Source organism: Martes martes (assembly GCF_963455335.1).
Source record: "Martes martes genome assembly, chromosome: 7".
Lineage (NCBI taxonomy): Eukaryota > Metazoa > Chordata > Mammalia > Carnivora > Mustelidae > Martes > Martes martes.
Window position 1 is genome coordinate 98,925,050 of NC_137894.1, and position 17,075 is coordinate 98,942,124.

The following is a 17,075-nucleotide window of genomic DNA, read 5'->3' on the forward strand; positions in this document are numbered from 1 at the left end:
CACCGGTGAAGCAGGAGAAGTGAAAGAATCTGACTTATGAGAGATACTCTGCAGAATGTACATATGAAGTGGCTAAGTCTAACAGAAGATCAGTGGGATATTTAAGAAAACTAAAACCACCTGGGGTTAGAAAGAGGGCTTTTGAAGCTCTCAAAAATGAACAGGAGAATATGGCAGAAAGACCTGAGAAGGATACAAAAAACAGATAAAAGAACAGCAAGTGGTATCATGGGAAAATCCTCTCTACATTCACTCTCTTTTTCTGGTAGACAGAATCCAGATTTCTTTTGTGAGATTTACCTCTTCTGCATTGTAGAAGTCTGGTAAGGGCTCCCAAATAAAGTGCCCACTCTTCCCCTAAGCAAGTTTCCCAGGATTCCCTGAGTCACAAAAGATAGAAAAACAATTGGAACTGATTCATCACCAAGCTGTTGGTTCCTCACACATAGATCCCAGAACAGCCTTGGTTCCTATCTTTTTAAAAATGTGGCTTATTCTTTCTTCTAACTCCATGATTATCCACTATTTCCACTTTGCTTAAGTTTCTGTTGCTTGCAACTAAAGAAACCCAATTGATATAGGGTACATGGTCCAATAGAGGGCATGACATAGGTTAAAGGAAATTTTTGAAGGTAGTCTGAAATCTAGACACTTTAATTAAAATTATTAAAAGAACATGTTATTAACAACTGTCAAAATTGCTGGCTATGGTACAATAACTAATCAATTTCATGTTTCTGTGTGCTTATATGTATAATTCAGTCCTTTTTAGCGTTATCTCATCACCTTTCAAAAATACTATAAAAATGAATTTATAAGATATGGTTGTATCCAGGGGTGCCTAGGTGGCTCAGTGGGTTAAGTGTCTGCCTTTGGCTCAGGTCGTGATCTCAGGGTCCTGGGATCGAGCCCCACATCGGGTTCTCTGCTCAGCAGGGAGCCTGCTTTACCCTCTCTCTCTCTCTCTGCCTGCTGCTCTGCCTACTTGTGATCTCTGTCAAACAAATAAATAAAATCTTAAAAAAAGAAAAAAAGATACAGTTGTGTCTAGATAATATTTATCTCTAACATTCAAGATTTTTTCAGACATAACTGAGCAGAACAAGAACATTCTACCGCAGGTTAGTTTAACACAGGGTTACCAAACCATGGCACTACTAACATTTGGGCAGCACAGTTCTTCGTTGTGAGGGGCTGTCCAAAGCATGACAGGGTGTTTAGCAGCATTCCTGGCCTCTACCCACTAGATGCCAGTAACACCCCTAGTCATGACAAGCAAAAATGTCTCTTGACATTGCCAAATGTCCCCTGAGGGGCAAAACTGCTCCCTGGTTTAAAAACACTGGTTTTAACATCACATCTACAACAGAACAAATACAATTTCCAGATGTGTGATACCATTGTGGAGCCAACTGTGATTAAAACAGAGTTGCATTTTTATTCTAATTCATGGCTAGAACTAAGTTAAATTAAGTATACCGGTCACTAGTCACAGCAGTCACTAGCCACATGTGGCTGCTCTGAAATGAAATGTACAGGAAGGGTAAAATATCCACTGCATTTTGAAGACTTGCTAGAAAAAAAAGAATGTAAAATATCTCATTATAATTTTGATGTTAACTGAGCTATTTTAGCATACTAACTGGGTGAAAAATTAAAATTAATTTCACCTGTGCATTTTTACTTTTTTCTAAAATGTGCTACTAGAAAATTCTAAGTAACATCCATGGCTCACATATTTTCATTGGACAAAACCGGTCTAGAAACTTGAAATGATTTAGTATTATTTTTTAATAAATTCTTCAGTCTACCAAATAAACTAAAAAGACTTTGTCAAGCTCTCCACAGCCCTAGGAAACCAGCTCATAACTCTTTATTATCATGCCTAAATGATTTTCCTCCTTCTTTAAACCAATTACTTCTATTCCAATGCTTTATTCTCAGTGTTTCAATTGGTTCTTTTCTGATTGCTGATTTGTCTTCCTGTTTTTTATCATTCTCCGATGCATCTGTTTCTTTTGTACACTCGGGATCTTTCCTTGTGGGATGGTGAGATGCTGCAGCATCCATCATACTTAGAAAATCATAAGCAGGAAGAGGAGGTTTCCATTCCTGAGCAGGTAAAACTGCTGCAAGGAAGATACAGCCAACGGTTAATAATGAACAGCTATCAAATCATCATATAAATACACTAGAAAATATCTTATTTTGAAAAATACATTTGTAGGAGTAAAGGCTTTATCAGTCTTACTTATCTAAATGAAACTAGATTTTTTTTATGGTCATTGTCTAAGAAACTTGATACATTTATCATTACTAGCCATTTTCACTTTTTTATATATTTGCAAGCTATTCTAAATAAAGGTTTTTTAAAAAAAAAAAGCATTTGTTTTTTTTAAAGATTTTATTTGAGAAACAGAGCATGCACAAGCAGGTTAAACTGCAGAGGAAGAAGTAGACTCCCTGCTGAGCAGGGAGCCAGATGTGGGGCTCAATCCTGGGACTCCAGGATCATGACCTAAGCTGAAGGCAGACACCTAATCAACTGAGTCACCCAGGTGTCCCTAAACATTAGTATGAATAGAGGGAAAAAAAGGTCCAAAATCCAAAATCTCCCAACTAGTTAACCCTTGTTGAGGTTTTAAAAAACAGCAATATGGTAATGACATTACATACAGATACAAATTAAAATGAAAAGGCCTCCTGCTTTCCACCCTACCCAAATTTATCCCAAAGAATTGGATTTTTTTTTTAACTCTAGCATAGTTAACATAGTGTTATATTAGCTGCAAGTGTGTAACATAGTGATTCATTAGTTCTATACATTACTCAGTACTATCAGAATAAGCGTACTTTTAATCCCCTTCACTTATTTCACCCATCCCCCACCCACCTCGTCTCTGATAAACATCAGTTCGTTCTCAGTTGAATCTGTTTTTTGGGTTGTCTTTTTTTCTTTGTTCATTTTGTTTCTTAAATTCCACATGTAAGTGAAATCATATGGGTATTTGTCTTTCTCTGACTTATTTCACTTAGCATTATACCCTCTAGACCCATCCATGTTGTTGCAAATAACAAGATTTCATTCTCTTTTATGGCTGAGTAATATTTGTGTGTGTTTGTGTGTACACACAGATCTTCCTTATTCACTTAGCTATCAATGGACAGTCTGCTTCCATAATATGGCAATTGTAACTAATGCTGCAATAAAGATAGGAATGTATATATCTTTTTGAATTAGATACTGTTTCCATATTCCTTGGGTAAATACTCAATAGTGTGGTATTACTGACTGGACCATATGTTAATTCTCTTTTAATTTTTTGAGGAACCTCCACGCTGTTTTCCACAGGGGCTGCACCAGCTTGCAGTACTACCAACAGAGGACAAGGGGTCCTTATTCTCCACATCCTTGTCAATACTTGCTATCTCTTGTATTTTTTATTTTAGCCAGTCTGACAGGTGTAAGGTGATATCTCATCGTGGTTTTGATTTGCATTTCCCTAAGGATGAGTGATACTGAGCATCTTTTCACGTGTCTTATTGACCATATGGATGTCTTCTTTGGAGAAATGTCTATTCATATCTTCTGCCCCTTTTTAATTGGATTACTTATGTTAGGGGTGTTAAGTTCTTTATATATTTTGGATACTAACCCTTTATCAAATATGTCATTTGCACATATCTTTTTCTCATTCAGTAGGTTTTCTTCTCATTTTGTTGATTGTTTCCTTTGCTGTGCAGAAGTCCTTTATTTTGCTGGGCTCCAATAGTTTAATTTTGCTTTTATTTCTCTCGCCTCAGGAGATGTATTAGAAAAATGTTGCTATGGCCAATGCCAAAGAAATTACTGCCTGTACTTCTAGGATTTTATGGTTCAGGTCTCACATTTATGTCCTTAATCCATTTTAAGGTGTGAGAAAGTGGTTCCGTTTCATTTGTTTGTATGTAGCTGTCCTATACCATTTGCTAAATAGGCTGTCTTTTTCCCACTGCATATTCTCACCTCCTTTGTCAAAGATTAATTGACCATATAATCATGGGTTTATTTCTGGGCTCTCTATTCTCCATTGACCTATGTGCCTATTTTTGTGCCAGTACCATACTGTTGTGATTACCAGAGCTTTGTAGTATATCTTGAAATCCAGGATTGTTCTTGTTTTGTTCTTCTTGCACAAGATTGCTTTCGCTATTCAGGGTCTTTTCTTGTTCCAAACAAATTACACAATTGCTTGTTCTACTTCTGTGAGAAATTCTGTTGGTACTGTGATAGGGATTGCGTTAAAATCTGTTGATTGCTTTGAGTAGTATGGACATTTTAACAATATTGATTCTTCCAACCCATGAGCATGGCATAACTTAACATTTGTTTATGTTGTCTTTGTTTCATCAATGTTTTATAGTTTTCACAGCACAGGTCTTTTGCCTCCTTGGTTAAGTTTACTCCTAGATATTTTATTATTTTGGGTGCAATTTTAGATGGGACTGTTTTCTTCTCTTTCTGCTATTTCATTGTTAGTGTATAGAAATGCAACAGATATGTTTATTGACTGTATCCTGCGACCTTATGGCATTCATTATCAGTTCTAGTCATTTTTTGGTGGAGTCTTCAAGGGTTTTCTGTATATATATTAGGTCATCTGCAAATAGTAACAGTCTTAATTCTTCCTTACCAATTTGGATGCCTTTTATTTCTTTTCGTTGTCTGACTGCTGTGGCTAGGACTTCCAGTACTATGTTGAAAAGAAGGGGTTTAAGGGTAGACATTCTTATCCTATTCCTGACCTTAGAGGGAAAGCTCCACTTTTCACCACCATGTTAGCGAGGGGTTTTCATATATAGCCTTTATTATGTTGAAGTATGTTCCCTTTAAGCTTACTTTGTTGCTTTTACCATCAATGAATGTTGTACTTTGTCAAATGCTTTTTCTGCAACTATTTAAATGATCATATGGCTATCCTTTCTCTTATTGATTTGATGTGTCACAATGATGATTTATGAATACTGAATCACCCTTACATCCCAGGAATAAATCCCACTTCATAATGGTGAATGATTTTTTAATGTACTGTTAGATTCAGTTTGCTATTTTGTTGAGGATTTTTGCATCTATGTTCATCAGAGATATTGGCCTGTGATTCTTTTTTTATAGGGTCTTTATCTGGCCTCATAGAATGAATTGAAAGCTTTTCTTCTGCCTTTTTTTTTTTTTAATAGTTTGAGAACAACATATTACCTCTTCCTTAAATGTTTGGTAGAATTCACTTGTGTAGCCATTTGGGCTTTTGTTTGTTGGCAGTCTTTTGATTACTAACTCAAATTCATTGCTGGCTCAAATTTTCTATTTCTTTCTGATTCAGTTTTGGGAGGTTACATGTTTCTAGGAATTTAACCACTTCTTTTAGGTTGTCCAATTTGTTGACATAGAATTTACCATAATATTCTCTTATAATCCTTTATATTTCTGTGCTGTCAGTTGTTATTTCTCCTCTATAACTTCTGATTTTGAGTCCTCTCTTTTTCATGATCTGGCTAAAAGGTCTATCAATTCTGTTATCTTTTCCAAGAACCAGCTCCTAGTTTCACTGATCTATTGTTTTTTTTAGTTTCTATTTCCTTTATATCTGCTCTGATCTTTATTATTTCCTTCCTTCTACTGGTTTCAGGTTTTGTTAGTTCTTTTTCTGCCTCTTTTAAGTGTAAGGTTAGGTTATTTGAAATTTTTCTTGCTTTTTGAGGTAGGCCTGTGTTGCTATAAGCTTCCCTTTCAGAACAACTTTTGCTGTACCCCAAAGATCTTGCACCCTTGTGTTTTCATTTTCCTCAACTCTATTTTTTTATTTTCTCTTTGATTTCTTGGTTGGCTCATTGTTTAGCAGAATGTTACATAACCTCCATGTAGTTGTATTCTTTATTTTTTCTTGTAACTGATTTCTAGTTTTATAGAGTTGTGGCCAGAAGAAATGCATGGTATGACTTCAACCTTTTTTAATTTGAGACTTTCTTGGGGGCCTAATATGTGATCTATTCTGGAGAATGTCCCATGTGCACTTGAAAAGAATGTAAATTCTGCTGTTTTAGGATAGAATGTTCTGAATATATCTGTTAGATCCATCTGGGCCAATGTGCCATTCAAAGCCACTGTTTCCTTGTTGATTTTTCTGTTTGGATGATCTATCCATTGATATAACTGGCATGTTAAAGTCTCCTACTATTATTACATTACTATCAGTTACTTCCTTTATGTTTGTTACTAGATGATGTTTTATATTTGGGTTATATATAGATGCTCCCATACTGGTGCATAAATATTTATAATTGTTCTATCTCTTTGGTTAAAAGCCTATTTTGTCTGATTTACATATATTGCTACCCTGGCTTTCTTTTCACTTTCATTTGCATGATAAATGCGTTTCTATCGGTTCAAACTGTATGTGTCTTTGGGTCTGAAATGAGTCTCTTATAGGAACATATAGATGGGTCTCTCACCCTAAACCTTTTGAATGGAGCACTTAGTCCATTTACATTCAAAGTAAGTATTAATAGGTATGTATTTATTGCCATTTGGTTAACTTGTTTTATTGTTTTGGTAGTTCCTCTCTGTTCCTTTCTTCTCTTGCTTTATTCTCTCATGGTTTACTGGTTTTCTTTAATGATATATTGGATTTCTTTTGCTTTATATCTTCCATCTCTATTACTGATTTTTGATCTGTTGCTACCATTAGGTGTATAAATAACATGTTATGCATATAGCAATCTATATTAAGTTGATGGTCACTTAAATTTGAACCCATCCTTTATTCCTCTTCCCCCACATTTTAGGAATATGGCATCATACTTTATATCTTTTTATTTTGTGAATCCCTTGACTGATTTTTACAGATATACTTAATTTTACTGCTTTTGAGCTTCCTACTCTTCTTACTCCTGTTTCTGGTCTTTTCTTTCCATTCAAAGAATTACCTTTAATATTTCTTGCATGGCTATTTTAGTGCTCATAAATTCTTTTAATTTTTGTCTGGGAAACTCTCTCTCTCCTTCTATTCTAAATTATAAGCTTGCTCGATATTCTTGGCTGCAGATTTTTTTCCCTTCAGCACTTTGAATATATCATGCTACTCCTTGTAGCCTGCAAAGTTCCTGCTGAAAAATCTGCTGATAGCCTTACAGGGTTTCCCTTGTAGTAACTGTTTTTTTTGTTTTGGTTCAGTTTTTTTGCTGCTTTGAAAATACTCTCCTTATCATTACTTCTTGCTATTCATTACTATGTGTCTTAGTGTGAACCTCCTTGCGCCGATTTTGTTGGGGGCTCTTGTGCCCCCTGGATCTGGATTTCTGTTTTCTTCCCCAGATTAGGGAATTTTTCAGTTATTATTTCTTCAAATAAATTTTCTGCTCCTTTTTCACTCCTTCTCTTTCTGGGCTCCCTATAATGCAAACGTTATTATACTTGATGGTGTCACTGAGTTTGCCAAGTCTATTTTCATTTATTATTATTTTTTCTCTCTCCTGTTCAGTTTAATTGCTTTCCATTACTCTGCCCTCCAGCTTGCCAATCCAATCTTCTGTTTCCTCTAGGCTGCTAGTTATTCCATCTAGCATATTTCTAATTTCAGTTATTGAGTTTATCTCTGACTGGTTCTTCTTTGTTTTGTATATTTTTGTTAAAGGTCTTACTGAGGTCGCCCACTCTTCTCAAGTCCAGCAAGTACCTTTATGACAATTACTTTAAATTCTCTATCAGGCATATGACTTATTTCCATTTTGTTTAGCTCTCTCACTGTGATTTTGTTCTGTTCTTTCATTTGGGACATACTCCTCCGACTCTTCATTTTGTTGAACTCTGTTTCAATGTGTTAGTAAAGTCAGCTATGTCTCCTGCTCTTGCAGATAATGGCTTTATGGAAAAGAGGTCTTGTAGTGCCTTGCATCCAATGTCCCCTATTCACCAGAACCTGGCACTTCATGGATGTCTCCTATTGTGTTGCGAGTGCCCTACTACTGTGATTGAGCTGCTTTTGCCTCAGGGCAGTCATCTGCAATGGCTCTTTGCCTGTGGTGGACAGGGATTAATCCCTGTGTTGTTAGTGAGACAGTCTGGGGCCGCAGTGGGCTTGAGTAGGACCAGGTGTTTGCCAGAGATACAGTAGCATGGGTCACTTTCCCTGTGTTGTCTCCTGAGAAGCTTCTGTTCTGGGGAGGGTCTACAGTCAGATTGGATATCTGCCCCTATCCTACTGCCAGGGGCTGAAGTTGCACTAGTGTGTGGCTGTCTACCCCTCTCCCCAGGGCAGGAGTTACCTTGGAGCGGTACTGGCCCCTGATGTGGCTACTTGTACACTGCCATGCTTGGGCACCACTTTGGATAGGCTCCAGCCAAGGGTGGATTGGAAGGTTATGCCCACAGGAGAACACAGGGAGGTAGGCAAGTTAGATGGAGAGTGTTGGCACTGAGTGGGGTCCCCCAAGTATCCATGTATCTATGCTGGGGGGAAGGGGAAAGAAATGGTGCCTGCCAGCTCCTCTCTTCCCAGAGAAGTCTCCTATAGATTCCTGCCACTCCAGCACACACTTTTAGGTTAGTAAATAAATCTCCTGATACACCCCAAGCGTTTTTACTTTGCTTCTATGCTGTCTCTCTGTTGGGCTGTTTGTTGTGCTGTCTCTTTAAGGGTGGGGGAATCTACCCTCCAGGTTCTCCAAGGGCCCAGCCTGTTGACTTTTTAAGTTCTAGGCATTAAGCACCACTGATTTTAAGAAGTCATGAAATTAGGCCCCTCTGGTTTCCAAAGTCAAATGCTGTGTGGATTCATCTTCCTCATGCAGGTTCCCCATGCCTTTCGTGCTTGGTGTGAGTGTCCGCTTCTCTCTCCTCTGTGTACCCGCAGGGTCCCTCCTTTCTGAGACAGTCCTGAAAGTTGCTGAGCTCCCAACCATGTATCCACCCTTCACACCATCTTCAGTGTAGCCCCTTCTCTAACATTCAGCTTTGGAGAGAGTCTGTCCACCAGTCTTCAGGTTGTTTTTGGGTTTTTACACTGACGTAGGTGTTATCTAGTTGTATCCATGGGCTGGGGTGAGTGAGCTTTTTCTTACTCTGTTGTCTTCCCCAGAAACTCGCCTGGAACTATTTCTTATGAATCATTCCAGAAAAAAGTTTTGGAACATACACATTTATTTAGACAACTATTTCTTTACATTTTTTAAAAGCACTCTGTTTTTGAAACTTTTTTCTTAAAATTGAGTATAGTTGACACATAGTGTTCTACTTTCAGGTGTGTAACATAGTGCTTCAAAAAGTTTATATGTTGTGCTATGCTCACCACAAGTGTAATTACCATCTGTCACCACACAACTCTATTAGTTTATATTTTATATTCTATCAACTACATTCCCTATGCTACACCTTTCATCCCAATGACTTATTCATTCCATAACTGGAAGCCTGTATCTCCCACTCCCCTTCACCTGTTTTGCCCATCTCCCACCCCTTCCTTCCAGCAATCTTCAGTTTGTTGTCTATAGTTACAGGTCTGATTCTTTTTGTTTATTTGCTTTTTGATTCCACATATAAGTGGAATCATATGGTATTTTTCTTTCTCAGTCTGACTTATTTCACTTAGCATAATACTCTTAGGTCCATCCACGTTGGTAAGTATGTACAGAAAAAGGAACCCTTGTGTACTGTAGGTGGGAATGTAAACTGGTACAACCAATGTGGAAAACAGTATGGAAGTTCCTCAAAAAATTAAAAATAGAAATACCATATGATCCAATAATTCTGCTACTAGTATTTACCAAAAGAAAACAAAAAGACTAACTTGAAAAGATATATGTAACCCTGTTTATTGCATTATTTACAACAGTGAAGATATGGATGCAACCCAAGTATCCACTGATAGATGTTTTTGAACCTTTTGATTACACTTTGCATACACTTTATGAAAACAAGCTCATTTTGTAAAAGTAACTATAGATAAGGAATAATTAAAAATTGCTACAGAATCAACTGTATGATAAACAGGCAGCAATTAGTGTCTTAGATGGGCTTCACAGTAGTGAATCTGAACATTATTTTAAAACTAGTCATTGGAAGAGGAAAACTGATTTAATCTGATAATATATATGAGTAAATTAGCCAACTCTTCTCTATTTACAAAAACATTTTAGAATTTAGGTGCCCATTTAAAATGCTATTTTGAGAAATAAATTAAGGAAATGTGCAAAGTAAACCTTTAAAAGATAAATTCCAGTGAAAGAACCTCTGCACAATTACATGAAAAAAATAATAATAAATGTTGATAAAAGACAAAGTTGAGCATCTCTCATAAATCAAATAAATACCTTTAAAAGCTTAGAAAATTCATAGAGATTCTGATTTCCAGAGGCAAATTAAGAGCTCCAACAAAAATCTGCATAAATAACATATGCAGTTTATCTATACTCTTTATAATTTCCTCATGTAGACTCAATTACATGAAATTCTAGAACATGGTACATCAGGAGGGTATTAAATTTAAGCTACACCTGTAGTTGATGTTTAAAATTACCATTGCCGGGTTAGCAGATTCAAAAGTGACCAATATATAAAATATTTTCTTGAGTATAAGGAATAGGTAGTTTGCCAGATGCAGATAAAGTATCTTTCTTTAAAAAAGATTTTATTTATTTTAGAGACAGAGACAGCAAGAGAGAGTGTGTATGAACTGAGGGAAGGGCAAAAGGAGAGGAAGCAGCAGACTCCACTCTGAGCCGTGATTCTGAGATCATGACCTGAGCTGAAGGCAGATGCTTAACCAACTAAGCCACCCAGGCACCAGGACATTAAAGTATCTTTAAGGAAAGTCCAACTTAAATAAGCTAAATATTTATTGTGTTTTATTTTTTAAGGTAAACACTGCAGCCTATTAGTCTGGCATGATGGCAAAATGCCTGAAAGTAGGCATCTCAATTCTGCTAATTATTTGCTAAGAAAACTATGTAAAGGTCCTGGATGTTTTCTATGGTAAGTAAAAATGTACTCTCATCATGTATGAATAATAAACACTTTGTAATGATAATAACAACAGTAACATTTACTGATCCTTCACTTTGTACCAGGCATTATTGTTTTAATCTTTACAACCCCATGCAGTAAGTATAATTTTTATCCCAATTTATAAATGAGAAAATCAAGACCTAGAACAGAGAACTTGAAGGTTAAATGGAAATCTTGAATAAGAATAGCCAGTGGTCACAATTTCATATAAATTAAGATGTGCAGCAAGACACACATGGCACCACATTACAGATTCAGGCTTTTCTGGGAGTAGCTACAACACCCCAGTCTCCAATCTGTCTCTCAAAGTGTGTTAAGACTGGGTCCTGTTCGCACAGAAGACAGGACCAGATACACAGAAGTACTGCTCAGTTTGCTTCTTTCCTGATGCAGAGGCTACAGGAATAATTTAAGAATAGAACACTGATACAAAGAAATAATGGAAACCTCTCAAAAGGTGAGTTAGCAAAGGCATCAACAAAATTACACATGCTAGTCTCCCAGGAAACTAAAAATAATAATAATTCTGGTTCTTTCCTCTTGGTAATGATTTGAGTTGAAGAATCAAAGCCCAATAGATGCTCCCTGTGGGATAGATCTCTATCTAAACTAAACTAACGATAATACTTCAGATTTCACACATTACAAAATACGTTTACATACATAATTTTACTTGATTTTTAAAATAAGTATGTGAGGGACACCTGGGTGGCTCAGTCGGCTAAGCATCTGCCTTTGGCTCAGGTCATGATCTCAGGGTCCTGGGATCAATCCCCATGTCGGGCTTCCTACTCAGCAGGGAGTCTGCTTCTCCCTCTCCCTTCCCCCTCCCCCTTGCTTGTGCTCATTCTCTCTCTCTCTCTCAGATAAATAAACTTTAAAAATCTTTAAAAAAATTTATGTATGTGACACAGAGTAGGAACTATTAATCTCACTTCATAGTTGCAGAGGAGGAAACAAAGACTTGCCTAGAGCCACACCATTAATAATCAAGGGGGTTGGATTATAAGGTCAGGTTTTTGTACCTTTGAACATTACAACCTTTTTTATTATTTTTATTTTTTTAACTGAAGTACTGTTGACACACAATATTAGCTTCAGGTATACAATAGAATGATTTGACATTCATATACATTATGAAATTATCACCATTATCTAGTTACTATCTGTCACCATACAAAAACAGAATATTAACTGTATTCCCTAGGATGTACTTTTCATCCCCATGACTTATAATTGAAATTTGTACCTCTTACTCCCCTTTACCTATTTTGTCCATCCCTCCCACACTCCCCACCCCTCTGAAAACCTGTGTCTGTTTCTGTTTTGTTCATTTGTTTTGTTTTTTAGATTCCATGTATAAGTAATACCACACAGTATTTGTGTTCCTGTCTTATTTCACTTGGCATAATACTCTCTACATCCATCTATGCTGTCACAAATGGCTAGATTTCATTCTTTTTTATGGCTGAGCAATACCCCATTGTTTAGTATAAATATCACACCTTCTTTTTCCATTCATCTATTAAAGGGCACTTATGTTGCGTCCGTATCTTTGTTCTTGTAAATAATGCTACAGTAAACATAGGGGTACATGTATCTTTTCAAATTAGTGTTTTCAGTTTCTTTGTGTAAATACTCAGAAGTGGGATTACTAAGTCACATGGTATTTCTATTTTTAATCTCTTGAGGAACCGCCATACTGTTTTTCACAGTAGCTGTACCAATTTACACTCCCACCAACAGTCCACAAGGGTTCTCTTTTCTCCATATCCTTGCCAATACTTACTATTTCTTGTCTTTTTGATATTAGCCATTCTGACTAGTATGAGGTGATACCTCATGGTGTTTTGATCTTCATTTCCCTGATGATGAGGGATGTTGAACATCTTTAATTTATTTTTAAATTTTTTTCAGTGTTCCAAAATTCATTGTTTATGCACCACACCCAGTGATCCATGCAATGTGTCTCTTGGCCATCTGTATGTCTTCTTTGGAAAAATGTCTACTTAGGTCCTTTGTCCAGTTTTAAACGGGGACTATTTGTTTTCTTGATGTTGAGGTATATGTGTTCTTTATACATTTTAGATATTAGCCCCTTACTGGATATATCATTTGCAAATATCTTCCCCATTAAGTAGGTTGTCTTTTCATTTTGTTGATGGTTTCCTTTGCTATGCAAAAGCTTTTTAGGTTGATACAGTCCCAACTGTGTTTTTACTTTTGTTTCCCTTGACTCGGGACCATTCAGAAAAATATTGCAAAGGCTGATATCCAAGAGTTTATTGCCTATGTTCTAAGAGTTTTATAATTTCGGTTCTTACTTTTAGGATTTTAATCCATTTTGAATTTGGTTTTGTGTATGGTATAAGGAAGTGATGCAGTTTCATTCTTTTCCATGTAGCAGTCCAGTTTTCCCAACAACATTTATTAAAGAAACTGTCTTTTCCCACTGTATATTCTGGCCTCCTTTGCTATAGATTAATTAACCTTGTAAGTGTGGGTTTATTTATAAGGCCCTCTCTTTAGTTCCATTGATCCATGTGTCTATTTTTTTACCAGTACCATTCCGTTTTGATTAATATAGCTTTGTAATACTGTTTGAAAACTAGGATTGTGATACCTCCTGCTTTGTTGTTCTTTCTCAAGATTGCTTTGACAGTCTTTTGTTATTTCATACAAATTTTAGGATTATCTGTTCTAGTTCTGTGAAGATATCCTTGGTATTCTAATAAGGACTGCATTGAATCTATAGATTTCTTTCAGTAGCATGGACATATTAACAATATTAATTCTTCTAATTCATGAGCATGGAATATCTTTTCATTTGTTGTCCTCAGAGTACAGGTCTTTTACCTCCTTGGTTAAATATTTTCCTAGGTATTTTATTCTTTTTGATACAGATGTAACTGAATTGTGTGCTTAATTCCTCTTTCCACTAGTTCATAATTAGTGTATAGAAACACAACAGATTTCTGAATATTAACTTTGCATCATGGAACTTTACTGAATTCATTTATCAGTTCTAATAGTTTTTTGGTTCTAACAGTTTTTTAGTGGAGTTTTTAGAATTTTCTATATATAGTATCAGGTCATCTGCAAATAGTGACAGTTTTACTTCTTATTAATTTAGATAACTTTTATTTCTTTTTCTGATTGCTATGTCTAGGATTTCCACTACTATGCTGAATAAAAGTGATGAGAGTAGACACTTTGTCTTTTTCCTCATCTTAAAGGAAAAGCTTTCAACTTTTCTTCAATGAGTATGATGTTAGCTGTGGGTTTGTTGTTTATGGCCTTTATTATATTGAGGTATACTCCCTCTATACTCATTTTCTTGAGTGTTCTTATTATGAATGGATGTTGAATTTTGTCAAATGTTTTTTCTGCACTGAGATGATTGTATAATTTTTATCTTTAATTTTGTTAACGTGTAACATGATGATTGATTTGCAGATACTGAACCATTTTTGCATCCCTGAAATATTTTCCACTTAATCATGCTAAATGACCTTTTCAATATATTTTTTAATTCAATTTGCTAATACTTTGTTATAAATTTTTGCATCTAGGGGTACCTGGGTGACATAGTCAAATATTCAACTCTTGGTTTCAACTCAGGTTATAATCTCAGGGTCTTGAGATCAAGCCACACATCTGGCTCCAGGCTCAGCACAGAGTCTGCCTAAGACTCTCTCTTCTTCTCCCTCTGCCCCTCCCCCAATGCTCTTTCTCTAATATAAAAATAAATCTGGAAAAAAAAATCTTTGCATCTATGTTCATCAGGGATAGTGGTCTGTAATTTCTTCTTCTCCTTCCTCCTCCTTCTCCATTCCTTCCCCTCCCCCGCCTTCTTCTTTGGTAGTATCTTTGCCTGGTTTCAGTATCAGGGTAATGCTGGCCTTGTAGAATAAATGTGGAAGAATTCTTTCCTCTTGTACCTTTTGGAATAGTTTGAAAAAGATATGTATTAATTCTTCTTTAAATGTTTGGTAGAGAGGGGCACTTGGGTGGCTCAGTGGATTAAGCCTCTGCCTTCAGCTCAGGTCATGTTCTCAGGGTCCTGGGATTGAGCCCCGCATCAGGCTCTCTGCTCAGTGGGGAGCCTGCTTCCCCATCTCTCTCTGCCTGCCTCTCTGCCTACTTGTGATCTATCTCTCTGTCAAATAAATAAATAAAATCTTTTAAAAAATTTTTTAAATAAATAAATGTTTGGAAGAATTCACCTGTGAAGCCTTCTGGTCTAGGACTTTCGCTTATTGGAAGTTTTTTGATTATTGATTCATTTTTGGTAGGAGTAATTGGTTTATTCACATTTTCTATTTTTTCCTGATAGTTTTGGAAGTTTGGAAATTTCTAGGAATGTATCCATTTCTTCTAGGTGTACAATTTTTTAGCATATAATTTTTCATGGTAGTCTCACAATCCTTTGTACTTCTGTGATGTTAGTTATAACTTCCCTTTCACTTCTGAGTATATTTGAGTCCTCTTTCCTGATTGAGTCTGGATAAAGGTCTATCAACTTTGTTTGTCTTTTTAAAGAACCAAATCTTAGGGGCACCTGGGTGGCTCAGTGGGTTAAAGCCACTGCCTTCGGCTCAGGTCATGATCCCAGGGTCCTGGGATCGAGCCCCGCATCGGGCTCCCCGCTCAGCAGGGAACCTGCTTCCTCCCTTCTCTCTCTGCCTGCCTCTCTGCCTACTTGTGATCTGTCTGTCAAATAAATAAATAAAAAATCTTAAAAAAAAAAAAAAAGAACCAAATCTTAGTTTCATTGATCTTTTCTCTTTTTTTAGTCTCCAATCATTTATTTCCATTCTAATCTTTATTATGTCCTTTCTTCTACAACTTTGGGCTTTGTTCTTTTTCTAGTTCTCTTAGGTATAGGGTTGGATTGTTTGAGATTTTTCTTGTTTCTTGATGGAGGCCTATATTGCTACAGTCTGCCCTCTTAGAAATGTTTTTGCAGCCTGCCTCCCAAAGATTTTGAACTGATGTGTTTCCATTTTCATTTGCCTGTAGGTGTTTTTTTTAATCTCCTCTTTGATTTCTTTGTTTACCCATTGGTTGTTTAATGACATGCTGTTTAACCTCTACGTGTTTATGGGGTTTTTTTCTCCATCTTTTTTCTTCTTCTAATTAACTTCTAATCCCATACCATTGTGGTGGGGGAAAAATGCATGATATGATTTCAGTCTCTTTGAATTGATTGAGACTTGTTTTGTGGCCTAACCTGTGATCTACCCCAGAGAATGTTTCATGTGTACTTGTAAAGAATATGTATTCTGCTGTTTTTGGATGAAATGTTCTATATAATCTGTTACGTCCATTTGATCTAGTATGTCATTCTAAGCCACTATTTTCCCTATGTTCAGTTTGGGTGTTCTCTATCCATTACATAACTGGGGTGTTAAAGTCCCCTACCAGTATTGTATTACTGTCAATTTCTCCCCTTATGTCTTTTTTTTTTTTTTTAAAGATTTTATTTATATGAGGGAGGGAAAAAGTGAGAGATAGAACACAAGTGGAGAGGGAGGGGGAGGGGCAGAGGGAGAAGCAGATCCTCCCACTGAGCAGGGAGCTGGACACGGACTCCAGGATCATGACCTGAGCCAAAGGCAGACACTTAACCAACTGAGACACCCAGGTGCCCCTCCCTTTATGTCTGTTAATATTTGCTTTATATAATTAGGTGCTCCTATACTGGGTGCTTAGATATTTACAACTGTTTTATCTTCTTGTTGGATTGATCCCTTTATTATTGTTATGCCCTTCACTGTCTCTCTTTATAGTCTGTTTTAATATTTATATTGCCTGACATAAATATTATTCACCCAGCTTTCTTTTCGTTTCCATTTGCATGAAATATCTTTTCTCATCCTTTCACTTTCAGTTTCTATGTATCTTTAAGTCTGAAGTGAGTCTCTTGTAGGAAGCACATAATTGGGTCTTGTTTTTTCATCTATTTAGTCACTCTGTGTCTTTTGATTGGAGCATTTAGCCCACTTAAAGTAATTATTGAGGGGTGCCTAGCTGT

At 36.4% G+C, this 17,075-nt stretch overlaps 1 protein-coding gene across 1 annotated transcript in view; it reads right to left on the bottom strand.

Moving 5' to 3' along the window:
* Nucleotides 1–1,043: 1,043 nt before the first annotated feature.
* TXNDC16 (thioredoxin domain containing 16) overlaps nucleotides 1,044–17,075 on the bottom strand; it is a 111,373-nt gene continuing 95,341 nt past the window's right edge. The window contains exon 22 of the mRNA XM_080807725.1: nucleotides 1,044–2,129. Coding sequence (XP_080663851.1) covers nucleotides 1,864–2,129 — 266 coding nt within the window. The 3' untranslated portion in view covers nucleotides 1,044–1,863. The remainder of the gene's footprint in view (nucleotides 2,130–17,075) is intronic.